A 25,833-nucleotide genomic window follows, 5' to 3' on the forward strand; every position below is an offset into this window, starting at 1 on the left:
ATATTGTCCCCCAACGATCTGGGTCCTCATTTTACTGACCTCGGAAGGATGGAAGGCTGAGTCAGTGGCAATAGCAATTGCACTTAGACTTATATGCTGCTTTACAGTGTTTTAAAGCCTTCTCTAAGTGGTTTACAGAGTCACCATATTGTCCCCCAACAATCTGGGTCTTCATTTTAGCGACCTCGGAAGGATAGAAAGCTGAGTCAACCTTGAGCCGGTCAGGATTGAACTCCTGGCAATTGGCACAGTTAGCCCGCAGTGCCGCCTTCTAACCACTGCGCCGCCACAAAAATGCACGGGCTAATTTTGGCCTTGATCCCTGTTCTTCTTTTGCCTACAGCGGCTCAAGAACACGGAGGTGATGTTTGCTAATTTAAAAGCCACCGACGACTGGATTCAGGTTTACAGCTTGGCTAACTTGCAACTCTCCCTGGAGGATTTGATGAAGAAAGGCACTGCCACCACCACGTAAGTGCGAGTCCCACTGGTTTTCAATGGCTTGCGCCTCCTCTTGGCTCACCCTGGATGTTTTCCTTTAGGGATGCGAGCAACATGGTGGAGTTTACCCAAGAGGAGGTCAACAGTTTTGAATCTCAGCTGCAAATGTGAGTCTCCCATTGTCAGACTCCTCCACAAAGCGAGACGGCTATGTAGAGTTGCTTCTAAGCTATTTATTTTATTGTTCCTCACCTAAAGACAGAATTCTTGCCAAATTAAGGCAAACCACTTGCATCGTTAAAGATGTACAGGCAGTCCTCAACATAACTGTTCACCATTCAAAGTTAACAGCGCTGAAAAAAAGTGACTGAGGACCGTTTTTCGTCTTTACGACCGTTGCAGTTTCCCCAGGGTCAACCGATCGAAATTCAGAGGCTTGGCAACTGACTCGTATTTATGACGGTCGCAATGTTCCCTGGGGTCATGTGATCAACTTTTGTGGCCTTCTGACAGGCCAAGTCAATGGGGCACCCGGATTCACTTAACCATCGTCTTACTAACTTCACTTCTGCAGTGATTCACTTAACAACAACTGTGGCAAGGAAGGTTATGAAAACGGGGTAAAAACTCACTTAACAAAGGTTTCACTTCGCAATGGAAATTTTGGGCTCAGTTGTGGTCGTAAATTGAGGACGACTTGCACTCTGAGAGCTGCTAGGGAGGAGCCGTCTTAGCCATCTTCCACTCAACCAGACTATCTAAGCTTCGCTGTCTCTTGGTCCTCTGGAATGCAGCCCCTCCCTCCCTCCTGGGAATCCAGACTACAATCCACTACATTCATCCCTATAGACAGATCATCCTCGATTTATGAGCACAAATGGGACCAGAATTTTCATTGCTAAGCAAGACGGTTGTTCAATAAGACACATCAGATTTTATTACCTTTTTTTTTAACCATGGTCTTTAAGCGAATCCAGATTCCCCATTAGCTTTGATGGCTGGAAGGTTGTAAATTGGTGATCACATGACCCGGGGACACTACAAATATAATAAAAACATGATGATTTCTAGTCGCCCAAATTTTGTCATGTGACTGTAGGAATGTGCAACAGTCATAAGAGCGAGGACAGGCTTTAAGTCACTTTTTAAGACCAGTTGTAACCTCGGACAGTTGCTAAACAAATGGTTATAAATTGAGGAGGAGGGCTTGCCCGATCCACCTGCATTGCTGAAGTCCTTGCTGTAGCCAATGCCAGCTGCAGGCAGTTCAAAGACTGGCAGGGGAATTATGGGAATTGAAGTCCACACGTATCTTACAGTTACCAAGATTAAGTAATCCTAGTTGGATCTTTTCAGCCAATTCTCTCTCCCGCCCCCCCCCCCCCGAATTATGGGTTAGGTCAGCATTTTCCAGCCTTTTCAGATGGGTTGAATTTGAGTGTCTGGGGCCAGGGGCTGATCATGGGGGTACAGATCCAATTGGAGGCCGTTGATTCAGGGAAGGGCACTAAGAAATACGTAAAGTACTTGCTGGTAATGTTACAATATAATGCAGTATCTGCATGGGGGGGGGAATTATATTCATTTTACAGGGCCATCGATCTATATGACAAACGGATGCGTTGGCTTCTCCGAGGCTCTAAGAAGGTAACATTAAAAAAAATAACGTTTAAATGTTACTTCTCATTCAGGTAGTCCTCAGTTTACAACAGTTTGTTTAGTGACCCTTTAATGTTACAACAGCAGTGAAAAAACTGACTTAGGACCGATTCACTTAATAAGCGTGGCAGGAAAGGTTTCAAAACGGGGCAAAATTCACTTAATGGATGTCTCACTTAGCAACAAAAATTCTGGGCTCTCTTGTGGTCGTAAGTTGAGGACTGCCTGTATTAGAGATATTAGGTCTAAGGTAGCAAATCTCAGGATATGAATGAGAAAGTTGAGATATCTGGCTGGCTGCTTTGGACACTGAACACATACACAGACATAGAGTCCTCGCCTTACAGCCTTTCATTTAGCGACGGTTCCAGGTTACAACTGCACTGAAAATATGATCTAGGATCAGTCCTCATGCTTACAACCGTCGCATCGTTTCCATGGTCACAGGATCAAAAGCCCAGCGGCAAGATTCCACAAAGCGCCTGAAGGAAGGACAAGAAGCAACGGGTGGAAACTAACCAAAGAGAGAAGCAACCTAGAACTAAGGAGAAACTTCCTGACAGTGAGAACAATTAACCAGTGGAACAACCTGCCTCCAGGAGCAGTGAATGCTCCAACACTGGAGGTTTTTAAGAAGAGACCGGACAGCCATTTGTCTGAAATGGTATAGGGTTTCCTGCCTGAGCAGGGAGTTGGACTAGATGACCTCCAACTTTATTATTATTATCATTATAAGATTCTCATGACATTCTAAACTAGAAGAAAACATGACAATTTAGAAATATTGGCTGAAACTAAGCTGTATCTGAACAGAAGAAAATGCAATCAGGGGCGCTTATATCTTCATTTTAGAGCCTAGTGTAAAAACTATGTGTATTTATACAGGTTTCCTTCTGGCAACCACAGGTTTGTAGAACATTGTAAAACAGTGGTTCTCTCTTGAATAGAGTCTAATTCTATTGGCTTTCAAAAGCCAACAGGAATTGTCCAGGCTGTCTCTGCCCTGCTGAGCCCGCCAAAAGTCCCATTCTGCAAATGGTGCTGCACCAGTTGAATAGTCCTCGACTTACGACCGGTTGAGTAGTCCTCGACTTACGACCGGTTGAGTAGTCCTCGACTTACGACCGGTTGGGGTCGCGGCATTAAAAAGGTTGAGAACCAATGTTGTAAAAAGTCTCCTGTCATAAAATTCTCTGTGTGCAATACCATAAAGATCCTAATTCCATATGAATTGAATGAAGGATTGATTGAATGAATGAATGAATGAACGGATGAACGAACGAATGATGTTCTAAGATCTTTCCACTTCTTTCTATGTTTTTCCCCTTCTTCTCCCACTCCAGATGTTCGGTGTCATTCAAGGAAACAAGGTTGGCGTTCTGATCGAAACGTCCAGCGTAGGTTATGGATCAGGACTGCAAGGGTTCCAAATGGATCTCTTGGTAAGTATTTGACGGCCACAAGGAAGGCCAACATTTCCATTGCTAAGTGAGACAGTTTTTTTAAGTGGCGTTTTGCCCCCTTTTACAAGCTTTCTCGCCACAGTCGTTTAGTGACCTCTGCAGTGGTTAAGTTAGCAACCTGGATGTTAAGGGAATTTGTCTTCCCCATTGACTTCACTTGTCAGAAGGTTTCAGAAGGGGATCCCGGGACCATGGGACACTGCGACCGTCATAAATATGAACCAAAATTTGCCAAGCGTCCGAATTTGGATCACATGACCCTGGGGATGCTACAACGGTCCTAAGTGTAAAAACTGGTCATTGCTCCCTTTTTTCAGTGATCTTGTAATATCGAACAGTCACTAAATGAACAGTTGTAAGTTGGGGACTAACCTGTATTTAATAATGCATATGTTGTAAGAGTGGGGTCCTTTTTTCTTTGACGGGGTCAGCTCGGATCAACCTGAAACTCTGATTATTTTCTTCCCAGTCGTTAATTAACGAACAGCTGAGTTACACGAAGAAACTCTACTTGATTTCGTTTGGCACTGAGGTCTCGGCTCTGTGGGAGGAACCCCGGGCAGTCAATGGGGATCGGTAAGAGTGCTATTTGCCTCTGGAAATTTCAGGTTTTTATTCCCCTGGCTGAAACTGTAGGTCCTCTGGTTTCCCATTTTGAAATTCCTTGATGGTTATGTTGATACTGGTGCTCACTCGGGGGGATCCTTTTTAGTAGAAGAGAACTTCTATTGTTGTTGTTTTGCTAGAATGCCCAATTTAATAATAATAATAATATTAGGACTCAATAGGTAGACAAAATGCCAAATCCAGTGTGAACATCTGGCTGACTGTGCAATGATCCATAATAATAATAATAATAATGATAAAGTTGGAAGGGACCTTGGAGGTCATCTAGTCCAGCCCTCTATACCATTTCAGACAAATGGCTGCCCAGTCTCTTCTTAAAAACGTCCAGTGTTGGAGCATTCACAGTTTCTGGAGGCAGGTTGTTCCACTGATTTAATTGTTCTAACTGTCAGGAAGTTTCTCCTTAGTTCTAGGTTGCTTCTCTCTTTGGTTGGTTTCCATCCGTTGCTTTTTGTCCTGTCATCAGGCGCTTTGGAGAATAGCTTGACTCCCTCTTCTTTGTGGCAGCCCCTGAGATACTGGAACCCTACTATCCTGTCCCCCCTCGTCCTTCTCTTCATTAAACTAGACATACCCAATTCCAGCAACCGTTCCTTATATGTTTTAGCCTCCAGCCCCCTGATCATCTTTGTTGCTCTTCTCTGTACTCTTTCTAGAGTCTCAACATCTTTGACCATGTCCAGCCTGGCATTTGCTGGTTGACTTTTGCATTCACTAACCACAATCGCTGGTTGACTTTCACTGTTTTAATTGTTCGGGATTGGCTGCTTGGAATGTGTTTTGTTGACAGGCACGCCAACATTGTCATTAAATCCAGGCTTGTGTCTAAATTGGTGGGCAATAAAATTCACTTTCCTTCTTCTTTCCACCCTCCCCCCCCCCAGATTAAATGAAGCCAGGCAGTGGGTCCAGGAGCTGAAACCTACCCGAGGCTGTAATTTGCTAAACGCTTTAAAGAAAGTCCTGGAGATGAGAGAGCTGGACTCCGTGGCGATCATAGTAGGAACCTGGTAGGTCACCTGTTGAAAGGCAGACGTTGTCTTTCTTGTTTACCTGTACAGGTAGTCCTTGACTTAGGACCGCAACTGAGCCCCACATTTCTGCTGCTAAGCAAGATTGTTGTTCAGTGAATATTGACAACCATCCTTGTTAAGGAAATCGCTGTGGTTGCTAAGTTGGGAAGTGAATCCCCATTGACTTCGCTTGTCAGAAGGCCGAAAAAAGGGGGTCACGTGACCCCGGGAAGCTGCAACCGTCATAACTATGAGTCATAACCGCGTGTCTGAATTTTGAACACGTGACCATGGGACGCTGCAGTGTTCGTAAGTATGAAAAACGGTCATAAGCCACTTTTTTTTGAACGGCCCTGGCAAGCATCCCCATGGTCACGGGATCAAAATTCAGGCACTTAGCAACCGCCTCATATTTATGACCGATGCAATGTTCCCCCGGGCTCACGGGATCCCCTCTGGCGACCTTCTGACAAACCACATCCACTTAAGCACCATGTCACTAACTTAACCAATGCAGCAATTCCCTTAACGGGGGCAAGGAACGTCGTAAAACAGGGCGAAATTTGCTGAACAAATGTCTCGCTTATGCAAATGTCGAGGACTACCTGTTTGAATGACAGCTTTCTCTTTCCTATCCCATAATGATAGCTCGTCCTTCTCTCCCACCCTTTCCTACGACGCCCCGTCCTTTCTCTTTCCTTGTTTTTTAAAACAGTCCAGACCAGACGACGGAAATTTTGTCTGATTACATCCAGCAGTGCTCTGTGGGAAGACGTTTGCTGGTTCACACTGTGGCGTACAACTGCAGCAGTCAGGGGCCTCCTGTGAGTCTCTGGGTTGTGGGAAGGGAAGCGTAGCTCAGGGGATCGCCAGCAGCTTCCCTTAACAACTGATTCCCTTAACAACGGTGGCAAGAAAAGTCATAAAATGGGGGCAAAAGTCACTTAAAAACTGTCTCACCCAGCAATAGAAAATTTCGGCTTGATCGTGGTCGTAAGTCAAGGGACTTATCTGTAATTTACTTTCTATCTTTTCCTCGTCTCCAAGGTGGTCTTTGCGCTTTATAAAATAGAATTGTTGTTCATGGGGAACAGCCCGTGAGTTTCATTTATTTCATTCCTTTTAGGCCATTCTCAAAAGCTTGGCCGAAGAGGTGGGAAGCCGTTACCATTGCTACTCAGGAGAGATTGAGGTAGGTCTGTCGACTTAAGGTGCATTCTTGTAAAGCAGAGGGGTGCAGACTTAACCCTTAGGACTGCATGTGGCCCCTCAGGTTTTCCAAGGTTGTCTGAATTGTGGTGGTTTTTTTTTCTTTTGAAGGTGCCCAAAAGGAAAGACAATAATATCTCTCTCTCTCCTCTTTCTCCTCTGTCCTCTCTCCCTTCTTCTCCTCTCTCTCCTCTCTCTCTTTTTCTCCTCTCTCTCTCTCCGCTCTCCTCTCTCTCTCCTCTTTCTCTCTCCTCTCTTTCCTCTCTCCTCTCTCCTCTCTCTCTCTGTCCTCTCTCTCTCTCCTCTCTCTCGCCTCTTTCTCTCCTCTCTTGCCTCTCTCTCTCTCCTCTCGCCTCTCTCCTCTCTCTCTCCTCTCTCTCTCCTCTCTCTCTCTCTTTCTTTTTCTGGTGTCGTCTAACCAGAGTTGCCAGAGCACTGATATTCAGCTGGTTCTCTCTGAGCAGCAAAAAGCAGGCAGCTTGCTCAAGATCGTGGAGGAGATCTATGAGGGCAAGATGGGTGACTCGCTTTTCAATTTAGTGAAAAATGTAAGTCCCTGATTCCTTTTGAGAGGCTTTGTTGCATGCTGCATAGTCCAGGGCTAGGAAATCCCATAATTGAGCATTATGTTTACTTGTGTCGTTTCCTTATCCCAACCATGGTATGTGAGAATGGCCTTGGGAGACAGCTGAGGAATTCTGGGAGTTGAAGTCCACGAGTCATAAAAGGGCCCAGTTGGAAGACCCTTGATGTAACCTTAGAATAAAGACAGAGCTGGTATTCCTGGGTGGTGCTTCCTATATGGTGTCCACAATCCTACCGGACCCCTGAGTAAAGAAGGACACGAAGGCAACCAGACTCAGGAAGCAGCGGTTTATTTTAAGGCATTGTTGGCATCAGCAGAAACCTACAGTAACAAGTCTCCTTGCTGAATAAAGTTTGTGCTGGGAGCAACTGCCTCCCAGTGCAGGTTAAATACATTTGCGTCAGTGCTACCCCACCCTCCGCCCAATTAGCCAACAACCCCACCCTCCACCTAATTAGCCAGCGACTCCACTCCCCCATCACTCAGCACCCCACCCTCTAATCATCCAACCAGCATCCAGTATTAATCAGTTCAAACTGCAACAGCTGTCCCAGTTTGATGCCCTCCCTTCTCTGCATCTGTGCATTTTGAAAAGCCCCGTCCCAACAGCACGCCGCTCCCACTTGTCAGCTGTTCGGTGGCTGCTCATTGGTCGGTCCGGCATCTCTTCTGCATGGGCGCGGCTCTCAGCGTTTGCTGGCATTCCGCCTGGCGTCTGCTGCACGCCAACCACCCATCAGCTGTTTGGCGGGTTGAACAGGACCCTCCGGAGCATCGTCGAGACGATGAGCTGCTTGAAACCGGTGCTGGCCGTCCTCTTCCCCCACGTGCACTCCTTCACTTTCCCCCTCCTGAATGTCGAGCCCAGGAGGACTTGACATATGGATTACTCCAAAGGGCTTGTATCAACCTTGCAAACCTGAAAGTTCCTCTCCCCCCCCCCTTCGCCTTTACAGTCCAAGAAACTAGGGACGGTTTTTCTGTTTTTTCTATGGGCTCAGCTGCCTCTTATCCAATTGTTGCCTTGACTGCAGCTCTTTCTTCTGTCTCCCAAGGCTATTCTCATATGCCATTGCATGAAATGTCCAGTAAAGAAACAATACAAGTATATATTTAGAAATGATTTTTTTTAAAAAAAAAAACACCTTGGTGGAGGCTCTCCCTTTAATTAACATTTTGCAGTTGTTATTCAACACGAACAAGAACACACAGGTTTGTTTTTAACAGAGACGTGTTGACTCTCTCTCTGCTTAGAGTTCAACGGAACGTTTAAGCTCATCCTCTTTGGTACAGCTGTCCAAACCCCTCCAGCACGAGCGCCCTCTTGCAATCCAGATCCCCAATTTCTTGGCCAAATCTTCCGCCGAATGGTTAAAAGCCAATGGATTGCGAGGTAAGGCAAAAAAAAAAAAAAACAGATTTTCCCTCTGAAACAACACCCATCCAGACCAGTTGCTGGACTCCTGTTTCTTCTGTCCTTCCTGCAGCCAAGAAGCTTGGCCTTTACCAAGTCTTAGCACCCAATGCCTTCTCGCCCGTGGAAGAATTTGTGCCTGTCCTTCGCAAAACGGTATCGTCCACTCTGCACGGGGTAAGTCAAGGAAAACTGATTTGGTTTCTGAAGGCAAGCTGTTCCATTGGTTAATTCTTCTCACTGTCAGGAAATTTCTCCTTAGTTCCAGATTGCTTCTCTCTTTGGTTAGCTTCCATCCGTTGCTTCTTGTCCTGCCTTCAGGAGCTTTGGAGAATAGCTTGACTCCCTCTTCTTTGGGGTAGCCCCTGAGATATTGGAAGGCTGCTATCATGTCCCCCCCCCCACGTCCTTCTCTTCATTAAACTAGACATACTGGATGCTTGGCAACTGGTTCATATTTATGACGATTACAGTGCCCTGGGGTCATGTGATCAGTTTTGGTGACCTTCTGACTAGCAAAGCCAAGGGGAAATTTAACAGCCCTGTTGCTAACTTAACAATTCCAGCAATTCACTGGCTAGAAAAGTTGTACAATGGGGTTAAATTTAAATTTTCCGAAAAAGAATTAAAAGGAGACTAGTCTAGCTATTTCTGTCTCGGTAAATTTAAATCTGACACACAAATAGTCTTGTTGCAGGAGCAGCCACCTGTGAAGGCTCCTAGATTGAGGCTGAAAGGTGGAAGCGGAAGCAGTAGGCTCCTTCCCACATTTGGGGTAGACCACATTGCCCTGATAGACCAGCCTCCCTGAAAAACACTTGTAAAATGGGGCAAAACTCAGTTAACAAATGTTTCACTTAACAACACAAATGCTCAGTGGTGGCTGTGAGCCAAGGAGTGCCTGCCACCTGGTTTTGTGATGTTGTGGTCATCCTTTTTGTTGCAGAATGCCATGATGCAGTTTGAGTGGCACGATGGGACAGTGAAAAATATCCACGTAGATCCTCCAATATTATATGATTACCAGGTGAATAAATTGCACATCACCCGTTCTAACCATTGTTTGTCTTGGGGCTAAACAGCTGATCAAGGTCTGAAGTGCTGCACACAACACAGTCCCATTTCTATATAGGCAGTCCTTGACTTACAACTATTTTCTGTGTGTGCATCCTTCGAAGCTACAACTGCACTAAGAAAAGCTATTTATGACCAGTCCTCACAATTCTTTCAGTATCCCCATGATTGCGTGACCGAAATTTGTTCATTTGGCAACTGGTACGTATTTACGACAGTTGTAGCATAACGTGATCATCATTTGTGAGCTTCCCAGCCAGCTTCTGACTCGCGAAGCCTGTGGGAAGAAGTCAGGTTGGCTTAACAACTGCATGAGTTACTTAACAACCGCAACAATTTGCTTTAACGGCTGTGGCGAAACGGTTATAAAATCCAGTGTGGCTCATTTAACCACAACAGAAATTGTGGTTCCAGTTGTGGTCATAAGTCAAGGATTGCCTGTATCTTAGGAGAGCGGGGAAGATGATTGCAACCATGATGCTGTAGATCGGGCTCTTCAAACTTGGCTCTTTTACGACTTGTGGACTTCAACTCCCAGAATGCCTGGCTGAGGAATTCTGGGAGTTGAAGCCCACAAGTCGTAAAAGGGCCAAGTTTGAAGGCCCCTGCTGTAGATGGGTGGAAGATTGGAGAACCTCCCGATCATGGATGGTGTGGACATCTTGAAGCACCTTCTCCACTCTTCTATGGGAATTTGACTTCAGAAAGAACTCCCAACATTTGTTGCCTGAAATGTTTGTCTAATCCTTAGCCAGCAACTTCAGACGATATCTCTTCTCCTTTGCTTCACAGAAGCAGCTGGGGCAGATGGTGAAATTGTACGAGAGACGCATTGATTGGCTATCTCTTTCCAGCAGAGGAATTTGGGGAACAGTTTGTGAAAAGAGGTACCCAAGTTGACTTCTTTGCATCTGTTTCAGATGCCTTCTTGCCTTTTATTTCTACCTCTCTCTGTTCCTCTTGGCCAGGGGTAGGCCACCTTGGCTCTTTTATGACTCGTGGACTTCAACTCCCAGAATTCCTGAGTCAGTAGGCCACCTTGGCTCTTTTATGACTCATGGACTTCAACTCCCAGAATTCCTCAGCCAGCATGGCTCAGCTTGGAAACCTCTCCCTTTCCCCTCAACATGGCTTCCTGAGGAATTCTGGGAGTTGAAGTCCACGAGTCATAAAAGAACCCAGGTTGCCTACCCTTGCTCTTGGCCAATCCCCTCTTGATACTTTGACTGCATCCTGGTTTAACAGGAGGGAGACCTCCTGGTGCACCCGCTGAAATGATGATAATAACAAAATAATTTATTTGAATGTATTTCAATTCCAACTGACTCTGGGCAATGATACGGGAACAGAAATGCAAGAAGTAAACTCAGCGGTTAAACAGAGGCAAAGAAATTAAGGACCACAGGATTTGCTTTATGACGGAGGTAAAAATGGACATAAATTGAGTCCGGTCATTTGGGGACTTGACTTACAATCTCACCAATTGATGACCGGCATTCCAACCCCAGTTGTGGCTGTAAGTCAGGGATTTATTTGTAATTGTCTGGGCTGGTCAAACACAACCAATGCTTCCCAAATCGAGATAAATTATATAAAATTGAGCAAATGTGATTTTTCTTTAAGCGACAACACACAAACCCATTACCCCATCACCACTGATATTTAAAGAAGGACTTTCTAGTTTTGTATAATAAAGGGAAAAAAGTGCTTTGGAAGCACTACAACAAACCATAAATCAGGGTTTATCTTCCACCTTCTCTGGTCTCACAGGGCTGCTTAAAGCTGAAAAGAAGGGAACCAAATGCAGGAAAACTAAGCATCAAAAAGAAGGGAGAGGAAATGTTAATAGCCTTTGGTTTTCCATTAGGGTGGTTATCCTGGTTGATATCTCCAAAACGAATTCCCCTTACATCTTTCATCTCCAACATTCTCTACGCCTTTTATTAGAAGAGCAAATGGCCAGTAAGGACCTGTTCAACATCCTTGCGTAAGTGGCTTTTCTTTCGTTTCGGTCATTTTTCTACTGGATAATATTTTTAAGAAAATAAAAACCCGACATGTTTTGGAAGAAAAAAGAAGTAAGGTCATACATTCATCTACCGATCTACAAAGCTGTGATCCGGGAAATGCTGGCTTGGGTCTGAGATGAGAGAACCTGTCTTCCTATTCTGCAAAGAAGCCAAAATGGTTGCCGCCGAAGAAATCTAATCTTAACAAAAGAAATCTTAATCTGAAAGCAGCAGCAGCAGCACTGAAAAAGCAATGTAGGACTGTTTTTCACACAGTCTGATCAAAATTCAGATGTTTGGCCACTGGCATGTACTTAGGACTGTTGCAAGTGTCCCGGAGTCACATGATCTCCTTTCACATCCTTCTGACAAGCAAAGTCAATGGGGAAGCCAGATTCACTTCACAATCACTTAACAACTGTGAGAAAAAAGGACATGAAAGGAGGCAAAACTCATTCAACAACTGACTCACGTAGCCACGTAAATTTGGGGCTCAACGCGAAGACTACCTGTATGCGGGTTGGACATAAATTGGGGTAACTAATTTATCTTTCCAACAAGTCACGTGTGAGCCTGGCCAATGTTTGTTGATTCTACGTTCTTTTTGGCAGCTTTGGAAATGACGTTAGGGCTTGGCAACCTGAGATGGTCCCACCTCATCCAGACAACTTGCAGAGTGCTTGGAGGTAAAGGACCACGTGTAGATATTTTTCCACTTCTTCAGTCCAGATGAACGAGCAAAACCTGGCGTGTCCAACCTGGACAAATTGTGCTCGACTGCCCGTTTTCTAACTTTCAAGTGGTGCCCCTGTTCTTGATGTCCCAGTCTTGATCCCTTTTGTATCAGCCCCACAGACGTGGAATGTTCGAGAAGGACATGTCTGACGCTTGGTTGTTTTTTTCTAGATGGGTTCTGTGTCTTCGTGCCAAGGGCACCAGGAATCTTTTGAAGGCCCTCAAAAGAGCCGTGGAGGTGAATTTTAAAGATAAAGACAGGCATGCATCTCAAGGCCTGTATCTGCTGGCAGCTGGAGTGCCAGATCAGGAGACGGTAGGTGGATTTCCAAAATCAGTTTAGGCAACGTGCAGAACGCTTCATTATATATGTTGTATATAGTATGTTTAGATGCGTGTCACGTATGTGTTTCACTTTGAGAGCGGGCAACTAAATTTCATTTTTTTGATGTGTGCCGTTGTGCCCACGGTAAAAAAAAAATGACAATAAAGGTTATCTTATCTTAAATGCCAAAAGCCTTAATATGCCACAACTTGTTTGGGTTGGCAAAGAGCTAGGAAGTGGAAAAGTAGATTGCATGATTCTTTTTATATCAGCAGGTGGGCGTGAACTCAGTTAGATGAAGATAATACCGTCGTTAAAAATGAGCAACAAAGAGGATTAGGGGACTGGAGGCTAAAACATACAAAGAATGGTTGCGGGAATTGGGTGTGTCTGGTTTAATGAAAAGACGGACGGGGTGACATGATGGCAGTGTTACAATATTTGAAGGGCTGCCACAAAGAAGAGGAAGTCAAGCTATTCTCCAAAGCACCAGAAGGCAGGACAAGAAGTAACAGATGGAAACTAAACAAAGAGAGAAGCAACCTAGAATTAAGGACAAATTTCCTGACAGTGAGAACAATTAACCAGTGAAACAACTTGCCTCCAGAAGTTGTGGGTAGCCCCATCACTGGAGGTTTTTAAGAAGAGACTGGACAGCCATTTGTCTGGTTGGCCAAAGGCTGTCTGGAGAGTTCTGGGAGTTAAGTCCACCCATCTTAAACATTGCTGAGGTTGAGAAACGTTGCTTTAAGGTCATGGCTCGTTGGCATCACGGAGGCAGCCTGAATAGGAGAGCAAAATGGACATCGCCAAGGATTTGCAATTAGAAGCTGTGGCCCTCTGTTGCATATTGGAGGAGCCACACACAGATCCCATGGCTCATGGATTGTGCACCCTTGCACCACGGTTGCAATTACACTGGTTCCCTGCTTTTTATAAAACTGATTCTGTTAATGAATGTGAAACCCTTGAATGGCCTTCAAGCCAGGAATCAATTACGTTCGTGTCAAATGATGCTGTCCGTCGCATTTGGTTTCCACCTTCTTTGTCTTTCAGCACCTCATCTCTTCTTACCTGGTTGAAGTCTGTGGGGGCTGTGATTTGCAACTCCACGTTTGCCTCTTCAGTGTTAACTCTTATTCGTTTGAAGAAGACCCGCCACCACGCTACGCGAGTCCCGAAGAAACCGCCACCGCTTACAAAGAAATTGTGCAGGCCGCCAACGGACGTTTTCATTGCTTTGGAGAAACAGGTGCGCTAGAATTTCAGGGTGTATTTTTAATGCGCCTCCAGCTGCCACATGGGAACCCTTTCAAGTGGTCTCTGGGCCTTTTAAGGATGTGGGCACCTCTTTAATCTTGCTGGAGTGGGTTCTTCCTTCTTCAAGGGTTTATCTTTCTGTTTTACCGTTCTGAGGAGCTTTGAGTTGGGACTACAGTATTACAAATCACCTTTTTTTTCCTTCTATTCTGTATGAGTAAATCAGATCTAGCTCCATGGTGAAACAGTATTGTGGGGTACTTGGTCCTAGAAGGAGGAGGAGGGAGGAGGAAGAGAGGAGCAGGAGGAGAAAGAGGAGTGGAAAGGAGGAGGAGGAGATAGGAGGAGGAGAAGAAGGAGAAAGAGGAGTGAAAAGGAGGAGAAGGAGGAGGAGGAGGAGGAGAAAGGAGTGGAAAGGAGGAGGAGGAGATAGGAGGAGGAAGAGGAGGAGGAGGAAGACGAGAAGGAGGAGGAGAAAGAGGAGTGGAAAGGAGGAGGAGGAGGAGGAGAAGGAGATAGGAGGAGGAGGACTGTGGCAGGCATCCTTGCTGTTCTCTGAGCTTGGTGGTTTTCTTGCAGATGTTTCATTCATTCTTGGTCCCAATGGTGAGTGTAGGTCGAGGAGTACCTGTATAACACATCCTTTATTTCAAAATGTGGGCCTTCGGGCCTCCTGATCCTTCTCCTTCATAGAGTTCTTGACTTCTGCCCCATTGTCCTGCTCTTAGGGTGCCACAGGAAGGAGAACTTTTTGTATCTCCAGATGTTCTTTATGTTCTTGGACTTGACGTCCTAGCACTCCCAGTTCTCTTCAACCAATCTGATGTGACTAACGACAAGGGATCATGTAAATCATACTCCAGCAACAGCTGGAGAGTTGTAGCTTCCTCACCTTGGACAACACGGACTGAGCAGCAACTTTGCAAAAACACATCTCCTTCTCAACCTAACCTTGGAGATGTCTGAAACTGAAGCTGTGAACATTTTGCACAAATGTACGCAAACTCACACAAATATGTCCGCCTTGCAAAGAAGGTGCTGAAGCACCCGTGGTCAATCAAAACCTTATTTTTCTCTGGCAAAGTGAAGACTCAAATCCAGATATCTGGTTGACCAACCAACCCCATGTGTTATTCACTATATTTTACCACAGCTTCCCAGGGTTGTGTGGATAAAACGGAGGGAAGACCCTCTCTGTGAACTGCCTTGAAATTTTGTGGGAAAGATGGAACATACTGGTAAAAATAACTTCATTGATAAATACCTAGAATTGCATGGACCTCCACCAAAAAAATCATAACATTCCCAAACTGTTCCAAGAGGTGTGCGTCTGTGTGGTTGTGTGTGCTAACAATTTTTTGTAAAAGTTGGATTGCATCATGTTTCAAAACTTAGGAGTTTATATTTTGTGTGTTGTTGTTTTTTTTTAATTCCTCCTTGCTTTCCGGAAAGGTATCAACGAAAGCGATGACATCAGCCTTATCCTATCTGAAATGGAAAAAGCAGTTAATTACTCTCACAAGGTTGGATCATAGATCTTTTGAAAAATTGACTTTATTTTAAGCTATGTCTCTTTACCATGAGGAGGATGCAGTGGTCTGATCACCTGGTGTAGCATTTTGCACAATCATTCAGGCCAACGGGCGTTCCCCTGTCGATTTCTAAGATGTATATACTAGATCTGAACTAGGTGAATATAAATGACCACACGATGGCAGCAAAGGGTCCCTGAAATCTCTCACTCCTTGTGGCCCTCTAGTGGTGGTTGAGATTTTTGCAGCAGCAATCTGGTGATTGTAATTTGTGAAAAAAAAAAATACCAAAGTTAGAGCAAAAAGAATGTTTCCCAGTTTACGGTAGGCACAGACTTCAGAACACATTCATTTATTTAATGTCTTTTCTTTCCCATCCATGGAAATAGATTTTAAGAACAGCAACAAATCACGCTTACAGAAAAATGTACCAATGTCTGTATGCGTGTTTTTGATGTGGAGAACAGGAATTCATTTATAAATTTTGCTCTGTGCCCAGGTAGTTAGAAATACACACTTCATGAATCTCCCTTTAAACGGGAATGGAAAAAAAAAACCCCGATTTGCTATTAATTTCCTTCAGAATTCGTTCCTGATAAGAGTTACAGTTATGTCTTCCGTGAAATTTGCCTCTAAAGCAGGGGTCTTCAAACGTGGCCCTTTGATGGCTTGTGGACTTCAACTCCCAGAATTCCTCAGCCAGGCACGCTGGCTGAGGAATTCTGGGAGTTGAAGCCCACAAGTCATCAAAGGGCCACGTTTGAAGACCCCTGCTCTAAGGCAAGCCTCAGTGTGTTTTCTGATTGTTGCTTTGCTTTCAGTGTGCCGTGTTAGTGGACTCTTTAAGGCAGAGATCAGGAAACATTTCAAGGAACCAGTCACCTCCCATGACAGATGACCTGTCATCACTAAAGAAAGAAGAAAAAAAACCCAGACCTTCAAAATTACCATTTCCAAAGCCGACAGCCCTCACCCTTGCCAGGATGGTAAGTTGGTGCTGGTATTTCAAAATGAACTCTACCGTAATCTATTGTCACTTCCTTGCTTTGTTCAGTATTTTTACCCCTTGACCAATTCTGGTCCTTGAGTCAAGAAAACACCTTTTGTAGAATTGCTGGAGAAGGAAAATTGCTGGAGCAGGAAAAACACGAAACCGAAATACGCGAAATTTTATTATGAAATGAAAGAACGAGTGTTTTTCTCATTCTGTCCCCCATCTCTTTATTGTCCGTGAGAACAGCACCAGGATGGCGAGAGGACTGGTAGCCCCAAGGCCCTTTCGTGGCGTCCTCCAAGCGGCAAAGCGGAAATCCCACCAGGTGTGTAGAAGCGAAATGGTTACCAGATGGGATAAGCAAGGGTGGCTCCGTAACTCTAAGTCAGATCTAAGTCCATAGTCAGCTGAAGCCCATCTGTGTGGAAGCTGCCATGGCTTTTAAGTCACAATATAGCTTGTTTCGATTTGCCTTAGGATACAGATGTCCAAGCTTGGCAACTGTAAGACCTGTGGACTTTGGCTTCCAGAATTCCTCAGCCAGAAATATTGGCTGGGGAATTCTGGGATACACCTGATGTAAATCTACTGTATTTTAATGAGTTAGGATTCATGCAGGCTGGGGAATTCTGGGAGTTGAAGTCCACGAGACTTAAATCGCTAAGCTTGGATACACCTGAGGTAAATCTGCTGTATTTTAATGAGTTAGGGGTCATGCAGGCGAGGGAATTCTGGATCTTAAAGTCCTGGTCTTAAAGTTGTCAAGGTTGGACACTCCCGGCTTAGAAGATTGGATGAATCCCCCCTTGCAAAATTGGGTGAATATGACTGTGGATTCTCTATCTATCCATCTGGCCTGTTTGTTTGTAATTAAAATACAGTGACGTGTTTAATACTTTTTTTCTCCCTGCATAGTTAACATAGTCTCCGCTGTCTTTTCAGGGGTGGGGGCCTGCTGACCAATCAGATAGCCTCTCCCCCCCTTTCCTTTTATAGGATGGGACTAATCCAAATGATTTTATCAGAGTCTTAAATTTTCAACAGATTACAAACATCCTGCTTGCAGGCTATAAGAAAAAAAAAATACAGAGAAGACCAAAACAAGAGAAAGAATGAATTAATCCTACTTAGAATGCAAGCCGTACCCATCTTGAAAGGATGGGGTAATCTGATTTTAGATGGGGAAGTTGATGATGATTTGATTTATTGTGCAGTTCAGCCCATAAAAGAGATTTTCCTGGCCAGAAAGAAATTGAACCTCAAGGCAAAAAGACAGCCAGCGATGTCAGACTCTTTGCTGGATCACCGCCAAAGGAAAAACATAGGTGGGTTTCTTCAGATAATGGGGGAGGTTTTCTTCCCACAAAGATGTTTGTAAACCTTTAGCATTATTATTAATGGGAAACTAAAAATTGGGGAAAACTAATTAGGACATTGATTGTCTATAAAGAATGAATGTTAAAACAACCAGGACATGTAAAAGCTAAACATTATTGATAAATGTAAGGATGTTACTTTTATTTAATTGATATAAGAAGAATTGTATTACTTTAAATATGAGGCAGCAAATAGTAAGGGGAAAAGAGAGGAAATATTTAATGTGATAGTTTGAGACTTGTACTAAAGATATTTGTATGTCATTGAATTATCATTTAACTCAGCCGCCACATTGCTTTTTAAATAATACTAATAATACTAATAATAATAAAGTTGGAAGGGACCTTAGAGTTCATCTAGTCCAACCCCCTGCTCAGGCAGGAACCCTACACCATTTCAGACAAATGGCTGTCCTGTCTCTTCATAAAAACTTCTAGTGTTGGAGCAGTCATCGCTTCTGGAGGCAGGTTGTTCCATTGGTTAATTGTTCTAATTGTCAGGAAGTTTCTCCTTAGTTCCAGGTTGCTTCTCTCCTTGATTAGTTTCCATCCATTGCTTCTTGTCCTGCCTTCAGGCGCCTTGGAAAATAGCTTGACTGCCTCTTCTTTGGGGCAGCCCCTCAGATACTGGAAGACTGCTATCCTGTCCCCTCTCGTCCTTCTCTTCATTAAACTAGACATTCCCAATTCCAGCAGCTGTTCTTCATATGTTTTAGCCTCCAGCCCCTTAATCTTCTTTGTTGCTCTTCTCTGTACTCTTTCTAGAGTTTCAGCATCTTTTTTTACATCATGGTGACCAAAACACTTAAAGGTAAAATTAGAAAAATCAATAAAACATTAAAAAAAAAACTTTTAGCATCCCAAGCTGAGCAACAGATTGGCTACAGGATGGGCCTCTTTTTCCACTTGAGAGATTGAAATGTGCATTTTTAAATTCACATTTCTCTCCTTCCAGGAAGGAGAATATAAGGAGGTGTGTTTCAGAAGCAAGAATAACATAGCTTTCTTCCTCTCCAGAGGCAGTTTTCAAAAAGAGCGGGAAAAGATTGATTGCTTCGCTGATGTTGCCAAATGAGGAGGAAATCTGCTCCACCAAGGCAGTACGTATTGTCCGTAACACGCTGCCTGAAGGGAAAGATTATTAAGTCACTGAAATGCTTCTTCGCTTGCGGTGCATCCTCCATTCGCTCAAACGAGACTCCCTTTTTCCTCCTGTCCCTTAGTGGCTCAGTAAATGCAGCCTGAAAAAGCTGAAGCTAGATTTGGCCACTGTTGTGTTTGGACCCGGGAGCGTCCATCGGAAGCAGATGGTGGAATCGTTGCACAAGAAAGTTTCGGCAAAATATTGTGACATATTCCCAAGTGTAGAAATGCAGGTGAGTCCCCGCTGTGGGTTCTTTTAGAGGGAACGTGAAACGTCTCTTCAACAATCCTGATTGTATATAGCAGTGTTTCTCAATCCTGGCCACCTAAAGATGTGTGGACTTCAACTCCCAGAATTCCCCAGCCAACATTACTATATAAGTAATCATAGCCATTTTTCTCCAACTGTCCTCAGCCTTGGATTTTTAATCCTTATTTATTTATTTGCTGTTGTTATTAGTTAAGAGTCATGGTCTTTCCAAACAGGTAAATAGATGATTGATAGATAGATAGATAGATAGATAGATAGATAGATAGATAGATAGATAGACAGACAGACAGACAGACAGACAGACAGACAGGAAGACAGGCAGACAGACATGATAGACATATAAATTAAATAGAAATAGACACATGATAACTACAAGGATAAACAGAAAGACTGACAGATAAACAGACAGAAATGGAGCTTAGACAGATAGAAATAAACAGAGAGATGATAGATAGAAAGATAGAAGAGAGAATGATTCACGAGCCCCTCCCTAATTCACACAAAGATAAAATGAGGGAGGCGGAGGCATATACCAGTGTACAAGATTCTGCTCCTAACAGCTGTTCCAGTAAAAATAGTCTTAGACCTACATCGCATGGGTTTCTTAGCCTAGCCTACATTGGACATAACCCTCCCATCCCCTCTTTGAGTGACCTCTTGTGATCTTGTCTCCCAGGGGATGGTGAAGCATCTGCAGATTCAATCCAAGGATTTGGATGATTACATGAAGCAGTTGGAGAGAGTGTTGCAATGCTACGTCCGAAGACTACAGTGGCTTCTCTCGGGTCTGTCTATCCTATCAAGGAGTTGCCCCACTATTAACCATCTTGACAGGAGTTATTTATGCTCTTTGCATTCAGAATTGGATCATGTGGCCCCAAAGCTGGGGGCAAGCTAATTCTTTTGAACCAGTTCAGGCTCATAGCATAGCACGTGCGAAGGAAGAGGAATAATGATGAAACTCGTGTCATAATGCAAGAATGTAAGAGTGGGATTTTGGGTCATGCCACAACCCAACCTTGCTCTAGGTGATTTCAACTGATGAGAAAGTTTGGTTCCTTCATTTCAATATCTATAGAAATGATTAGAGTGTCAGATTTTGTAGGGCCCACTATATCTCCATTCATCTGTAACATTTAGGCTAGGATTGTAGCTTACAGGACAATTCTATGGTCTTCGTCAACCTGCCTTACAAGTGCTGGAAGCTAAAGAGGTCATGGAATCAACAATGACTTTCACACCATACCTCACCACCTTATTGAATCAAATATTTCTGATCCGTGACTATGGAGATTCTCAATCATCTAGGTCAGGGGTCTTCAAACTTGGCCCTTTTATGACTTGTGGACTTCAACTCCAGAATTCCTCAGCCAAGCACACTTTGAAAAAGCGCCTCTGGGACATGTCTGATCCAGTTTTAGAGGCCAGCCAAACTGAATATTCTTTAAGTGTGTGGACTTAGTTTCCTAGAATCCTCAACCATGACCATGCTGGACCATGATCATGCATGGAGAATTCTTGATCAAGACTTGTGGACTTCTACTCCCAGCCAGGGCTGGCTGAGGAATTCTGGGAGTTGAAATCCATAAGTCTTAAAATTGCTAAGTTTGAAGACCACCGTTCTAGATGTTGACATTATATATCCCAAAGGTACCAGCCTGGAGAAGGTTCGTTTGATGGGATTCCTGGCCACCATCTACCTTTTATCCTGATTCCGACTCTTTAGATTAAACCCTGTGCTAAGTAAGACAAAAAGGGTGGTCAACAGTGACAAATTCTCTTTCTTAGGCAGCCGCCGATTCTTTGGAGTCATCTTGGAAGCCAAAGTTTGCATCCTCATTGACACATCTGGTTCCATGGAGCACACCTTGAGTCTGGTTGCCAAAGAGCTCACCTCCCTAATCTGGGAACAGCTGAGGAAGAAGGCCACCAAGTAAGGAAGATGCAGGAATAGTAGCTTACCTCATTCCAGTCATAACCAGTCTCAGACTGGTAAGTTGTCCTCATAAGCAGGCTTCTCCTGACCTCACCCCCACATTTCTCACAAGGGACCAGAAGTGAGCGCTCAGTTTTCTGTTGACATATAAGAGCTCTAACTGGTTATAGGATAGCCCCATATATCTACAGCACCGGGGAAGTTTTGGAGGAAACCTACTCAGTGAAGATGGTGGATCTGCTGAAGGTTCTGGTGAGAATGCCCAAAGTCCCACTTGCTCTTGCGTGCAAGAAATAGTTGACCTAGATGTGTTTGGAGTTGATTACTGTTATTAAATCATACACGAGGAAATCCTGAACACAAGCCAACCTGATAACGCAGAAGGTGTGGCCTGAAGAAACTTGTGTGACTGTCAGAGCTCTCAGAAATAGTTACCAAAACATTAACATGGTAGAAGATGTGGTTTACAGGACTAGAGAGTATACTAAGTTGATGCAACTTTAATCCAAATTTTGGAAGGAGGCCATTTTGGAAGGAGGCTTCCCAACATGCTACTCAAACAACGAAGTAATGGAATGTTGCAGAGATAATGAAAAAAAAACCACCAGATCTCATAGACATAATCAACAAATTGCCTGGGTAGAAAAATGAATTGTAATTACATAATCTATTGGCCACTTAATTTCACATATCTCAACGTGATCCTCACCACAGTTTTGCTGATGTGGTTGTCCACCTTGATTGGGCTTCCTGATGGACCTTTCTCTCCAGGTTCAATCTCATCGCTTTCTCAGAAGAGGTCCAATTTTGGCAGAAGACTCTTGTGGAGGCCACCGATGAAATGTGCCACGAGGCTGCCCAGTGGGTGTCACTCTTTCAGGCTCATGGGAATACATCCATTTTGAAGGCTTTACAGGTTTGTTCAATTGGACAGAAGCTTCTTAGTTAAGTAGCGTTGCCGTAAATCCTGGAGCCAATGGCACAGAGCAGGCATTTCCAAACTTGTGGACGCCAACTCCCAGAATTCCTCAGCCAGTTGTGAATTCTGGGAGTTGAAGTCCACAAGTCTTCAAGTTGCCAAGCTTGAAGACCCCAGCATAGAGAATGGGTTTTCCCTTCAAAAAAATTATCATCTGCTATAGATTTTCTGGGTTCCAATTACAATTTTGCTGGAATACTCTAGTGCAGACATGTCAAACTCGCAACATCACATGATGTCACACAACGTATCGGGATGGTTTTGCCATTGCTGGCAACGGGGTGGGCGCGGCTTCTGCATGACGCGTCTGGCCCACAGGCCAGCAGTTTGACACCCCTGTTCTAGTGGGAATTCTCTTGAGACTATTGTGGAGGGAAAGTCGGCTATTTTGTACCTGATTTGTAGTACATGGAAGAATGATATTAGATAGGTTACTTACAGACTACAGTAAGGACTGAGTTTGGGGTCCTGCAAACTATAGTTAGTTCTCTACTTACAACTATTTGTAACTGTTCAAAGTTACAACAATACTGAAAAAAAGTGACTTATGACTATTTTTCACACTTGAGACCATTGCAGCATCCCAGTGGTCAGACGCTTGGCAAATGCTGCATATTTATGACGGTTTTAAAGCACTTTCCCCTCCAAGACCTGGTGGGTGAACTGAACTTTTCACCCCAGTATTCTAGCGTCCAAGCTGCTGTTTAATTTGAGATGGTTGTGTTGTCATTTTCAGCAAGCCTTTAGTCTGGAAGAAGTAGAAGCCCTCTACATTCTGACCGATGGAAAACCTGACACCAGTTGCAATTTAATTCTCAAAGAAATTGAAGCGCTTAAGAAAAGTCGGGCCGTTACCATCCATACCATTTCTTTCAATTGCTTGGACAGGTATCTCTTGCTTGGCAGCCCCAACTGATTTTTTTTTTAATTTAGTCTTTTAAAATTTAATCTTGGGCCAAGATGAGGAAAGCTTCTGCAACACGACCAACTTAGCAAGTTGGCCGACTTCCCGGAGTCTTCCGGATCCCTTGGAACTTGCTGTTGAGGATTGAGCTCAAATGACTCCCACTTTGGGACTTTCTCCTTGTTGTCTTCGACAGAGTGGCCAATGACTTCCTCAAGAAACTCGCCTTCCAGACCGGTGGACGCTACCATCGTTGCCACGGAGATGTGGACGGACAGTTGGCTGCACACCAACTGCTTTCGCAAGGTTTTAAAGATATGGAGGTATCATTCCTTGATCCAACTTGGAATCAGTTAATTACTCTTCATTCCCAATAATTTTACAATGAGGTCACGGCAATCTACTGTGCCAACGCCCAGAAGATTAGGTTAGGATTAGATCAGCTATGATCAATCAATGTTTATCAGTCTTGGTGACATTCTGGTTGGGAAATTCTGGAAGTTGAAATCCACAGATCTTCAAGTTGTCACGATTTGAGAAAATCTGCATTAGCTGTTGCAAGGTCAGGACCTTGGACAGCGTGGAATCTTAACTCAGGGATGTTGACCCCTGTAGATTCAACCAACTTTATTCATTCATTCATTTATTTTATTAAATTAACGTGCCACCCATTTTATCCAGAGATTACTCGGGGGGTGGTGGTTTACAAACATTAAAACCACTACACATTATATTGTCTACAGAGATTATCAGTTATCCAGGTCATGGTTGTCCCAAAAGTCCTTTTTCAAAAGGCAATTGGACTTTTGTTTTTTCCTTGAAGGCGTTTCGCTTCTCATCCAAGATGCTCCTTCAGCTTCTTCAGCTCTGATGGTCAGAGCTGAAGAAGCTTCTTGGACAAGAAGCGAAACGCCTTCAAGGGAAAAAAAATGAAGTCCAGTTGCCTTTTGAAAAAGCACTTTTGGGAATTGCAAATTATATTCTTATTCGTCTAGTAATTTCATTTCTGGCAGTGATCACCTCTCCGTGATCCCTATTCTCAAAGGTTCTTTGACCTTTGACCTTTGTTTTCTCTCAGGATCCCATTTTCCCTTTGTTTGAAGGAGACGATTTGAAGAAGCTTGTCGAAGAAATCGACAAAGCTAGGAAATATTTAACGCAGGCAAAGACTTTTAGGTGAATGTCTAATATTTGGGTCCTGGACTTGTCAATTTCCCTAATTCTTGTTCCTTTGTTTGAAGGACTGTTGGTTTTTTGCTGGTCTTCATTTTCTTTTCATTATATTTTTTTTGGGGGGGGGGAATCTGCTGCTGCTGCTGTTGCATAAAATAAGCAGGAGATGAAAGCAAATCATGGATAATATTTTTTTGTATCTTTCTTTTTTACTAGATCACTTTTAGAAAAAAAAGAAGACGAATGAGAAGAGCTGTCTCACTTAATCCAATGGCTTCCAGGTAGAATGTTTGCTTGTTAATCTTTCCTGCTAAATAGCTGAGCCTTTTTCAGAACGATATCTATTTCGAATATGTAAAAAGTTTCAAAAACACCAACAGTGGCGTCATATATTTAGAATTGGTGAGTATTTCCGGTAACTGTAAGAAAAAAAGGACAACACGAAACTACCCAATTTAGCATAAAGGTTTCAAATTTGAGACAGTTATATTCTGATTACAGGTTATACCTCATTCTGACCCAACAGAATCAAGCAGAATGATCTTACAAGTGAATTGCATCAGTGATCTATTAAAATCTTTACTCTCTATCATTCTTTTAACAGAACCAGCAAAGGAGTTCATTTTTTTTTTTCATAAACCGCTGCTATAATATCCCCGTGGACAAATCTTCCTCCATTTCATGCAGGAATTCTGGAATGAAAACAAAGGAGTTTGAAAAATCTTTCAGACTTTTCTCATTCTTTTTATATTGCCCACAGAATAATTGCATCACCCCACCCCCCCACCCCAAATACTGGGACAGCCTCTCTTCCCTGTTTCACCCCCCCCCCAATGATGGCACCTCATAGGCAATTGTGATTTAATCTGGGGTCTGTTTACAATCCTTTCAGCTTTGCCAAATGCAACAAGAACGTGTCGTTCACATCACTGTAGTTTTATAAGTTTGTTTATGGAATGTGCACTTTTTGAAGATAGATTTGTCCCAGAAGCTGTTTTTTTTTGGGGGGGGAACTTCACTTCCCACAATTCCCATCATCTTCTGGATTTGGGCCTCCCTCTTTCTCTCAAACACATAAAGGAGAGCAAAAGTTAAGACCAGATCTCTTCAAATGGATTCCCCAGATTGCTGCCCAAGAATCAACATTCCTGGAAATATTCAATGTTGTTGATCCCGTCATCCCGCATCAGATTCCAGTGAAAAAGGTTAAATCAGTGGAGATTCTCAGTCATTCCAAGTCAAGGTTGTCCCAAAGGCAACTGGACCTTGTTTTTACCTTGAAGATGTTCTTCAGTTCTTCAGCATCTTGGATGAGAAGAACTGAACTGAACTGACGTTTTTGGAGGAAGAAGAGCTGGAGAAGCTTCTCGGAGGAGAAGCGAAACATCTTCAAGGAAAAACAAAGCAAGCCCAGTCACCTTTAGAAAAAAAGCACCTTTGGGGTGGAGGAGGACGTGTGTTGCAAGGTACCATCCCTGCTGTTCCACTGTGTGGTGCAGCGGATAAACAGAACTTGAAAACTGAGATATACGTTACTCCCTAAGGAGCAAAAAACTGCATTTTTTGAAATTCTGCCAGCGTGCCATCCTAGAACTGTATGTCTCTTTGATTTTTTTTAAAAAAAGAAGAATAAATCAACCGCTCTGTCACTGTATGTTTCCTTTGGAAAGACAAAGAGAACATTTTGAATCTCATGACCCTTTCAGTGTC

The 25,833-nt window shown here is 43.6% G+C and overlaps 1 protein-coding gene across 13 annotated transcripts in view; it reads left to right on the forward strand.

The window, feature by feature from the left end:
* The window catches only part of VWA3A (von Willebrand factor A domain containing 3A), a 29,376-nt gene that overhangs the window by 2,197 nt on the left and 1,346 nt on the right, over nucleotides 1–25,833 (forward strand). For 3 of the 13 annotated variants that reach the window (XM_039360763.1, XM_039360771.1, XM_039360770.1), the window contains 31 exons: nucleotides 344–471; nucleotides 543–608; nucleotides 2,034–2,088; nucleotides 3,444–3,542; nucleotides 4,033–4,139; nucleotides 5,075–5,200; nucleotides 5,919–6,027; nucleotides 6,330–6,395; nucleotides 6,835–6,960; nucleotides 8,253–8,391; nucleotides 8,486–8,589; nucleotides 9,359–9,439; nucleotides 10,279–10,373; nucleotides 11,354–11,473; nucleotides 12,107–12,181; nucleotides 12,402–12,546; nucleotides 13,612–13,807; nucleotides 15,268–15,338; nucleotides 16,169–16,333; nucleotides 16,588–16,666; nucleotides 17,556–17,666; nucleotides 18,735–18,817; nucleotides 18,941–19,093; nucleotides 19,808–19,916; nucleotides 20,920–21,064; nucleotides 21,839–21,983; nucleotides 22,783–22,934; nucleotides 23,147–23,273; nucleotides 24,029–24,126; nucleotides 24,340–24,404; nucleotides 24,728–25,445. In XM_039360763.1, coding sequence (XP_039216697.1) covers nucleotides 344–471; nucleotides 543–608; nucleotides 2,034–2,088; nucleotides 3,444–3,542; nucleotides 4,033–4,139; nucleotides 5,075–5,200; nucleotides 5,919–6,027; nucleotides 6,330–6,395; nucleotides 6,835–6,960; nucleotides 8,253–8,391; nucleotides 8,486–8,589; nucleotides 9,359–9,439; nucleotides 10,279–10,373; nucleotides 11,354–11,473; nucleotides 12,107–12,181; nucleotides 12,402–12,546; nucleotides 13,612–13,807; nucleotides 15,268–15,338; nucleotides 16,169–16,333; nucleotides 16,588–16,666; nucleotides 17,556–17,666; nucleotides 18,735–18,817; nucleotides 18,941–19,093; nucleotides 19,808–19,916; nucleotides 20,920–21,064; nucleotides 21,839–21,983; nucleotides 22,783–22,934; nucleotides 23,147–23,273; nucleotides 24,029–24,126; nucleotides 24,340–24,370 — 3,306 coding nt within the window. In that variant the 3' untranslated portion in view covers nucleotides 24,371–24,404; nucleotides 24,728–25,445. The other 10 variants (XM_039360765.1, XM_039360766.1, XM_039360769.1 and 7 more) reach the window with 10 other exon arrangements.

This window comes from Crotalus tigris, unplaced genomic scaffold (assembly GCF_016545835.1).
Source record: "Crotalus tigris isolate CLP2741 ecotype Arizona unplaced genomic scaffold, ASM1654583v1 scf7180000019173.45859301935:6455823, whole genome shotgun sequence".
Lineage (NCBI taxonomy): Eukaryota > Metazoa > Chordata > Lepidosauria > Squamata > Viperidae > Crotalus > Crotalus tigris.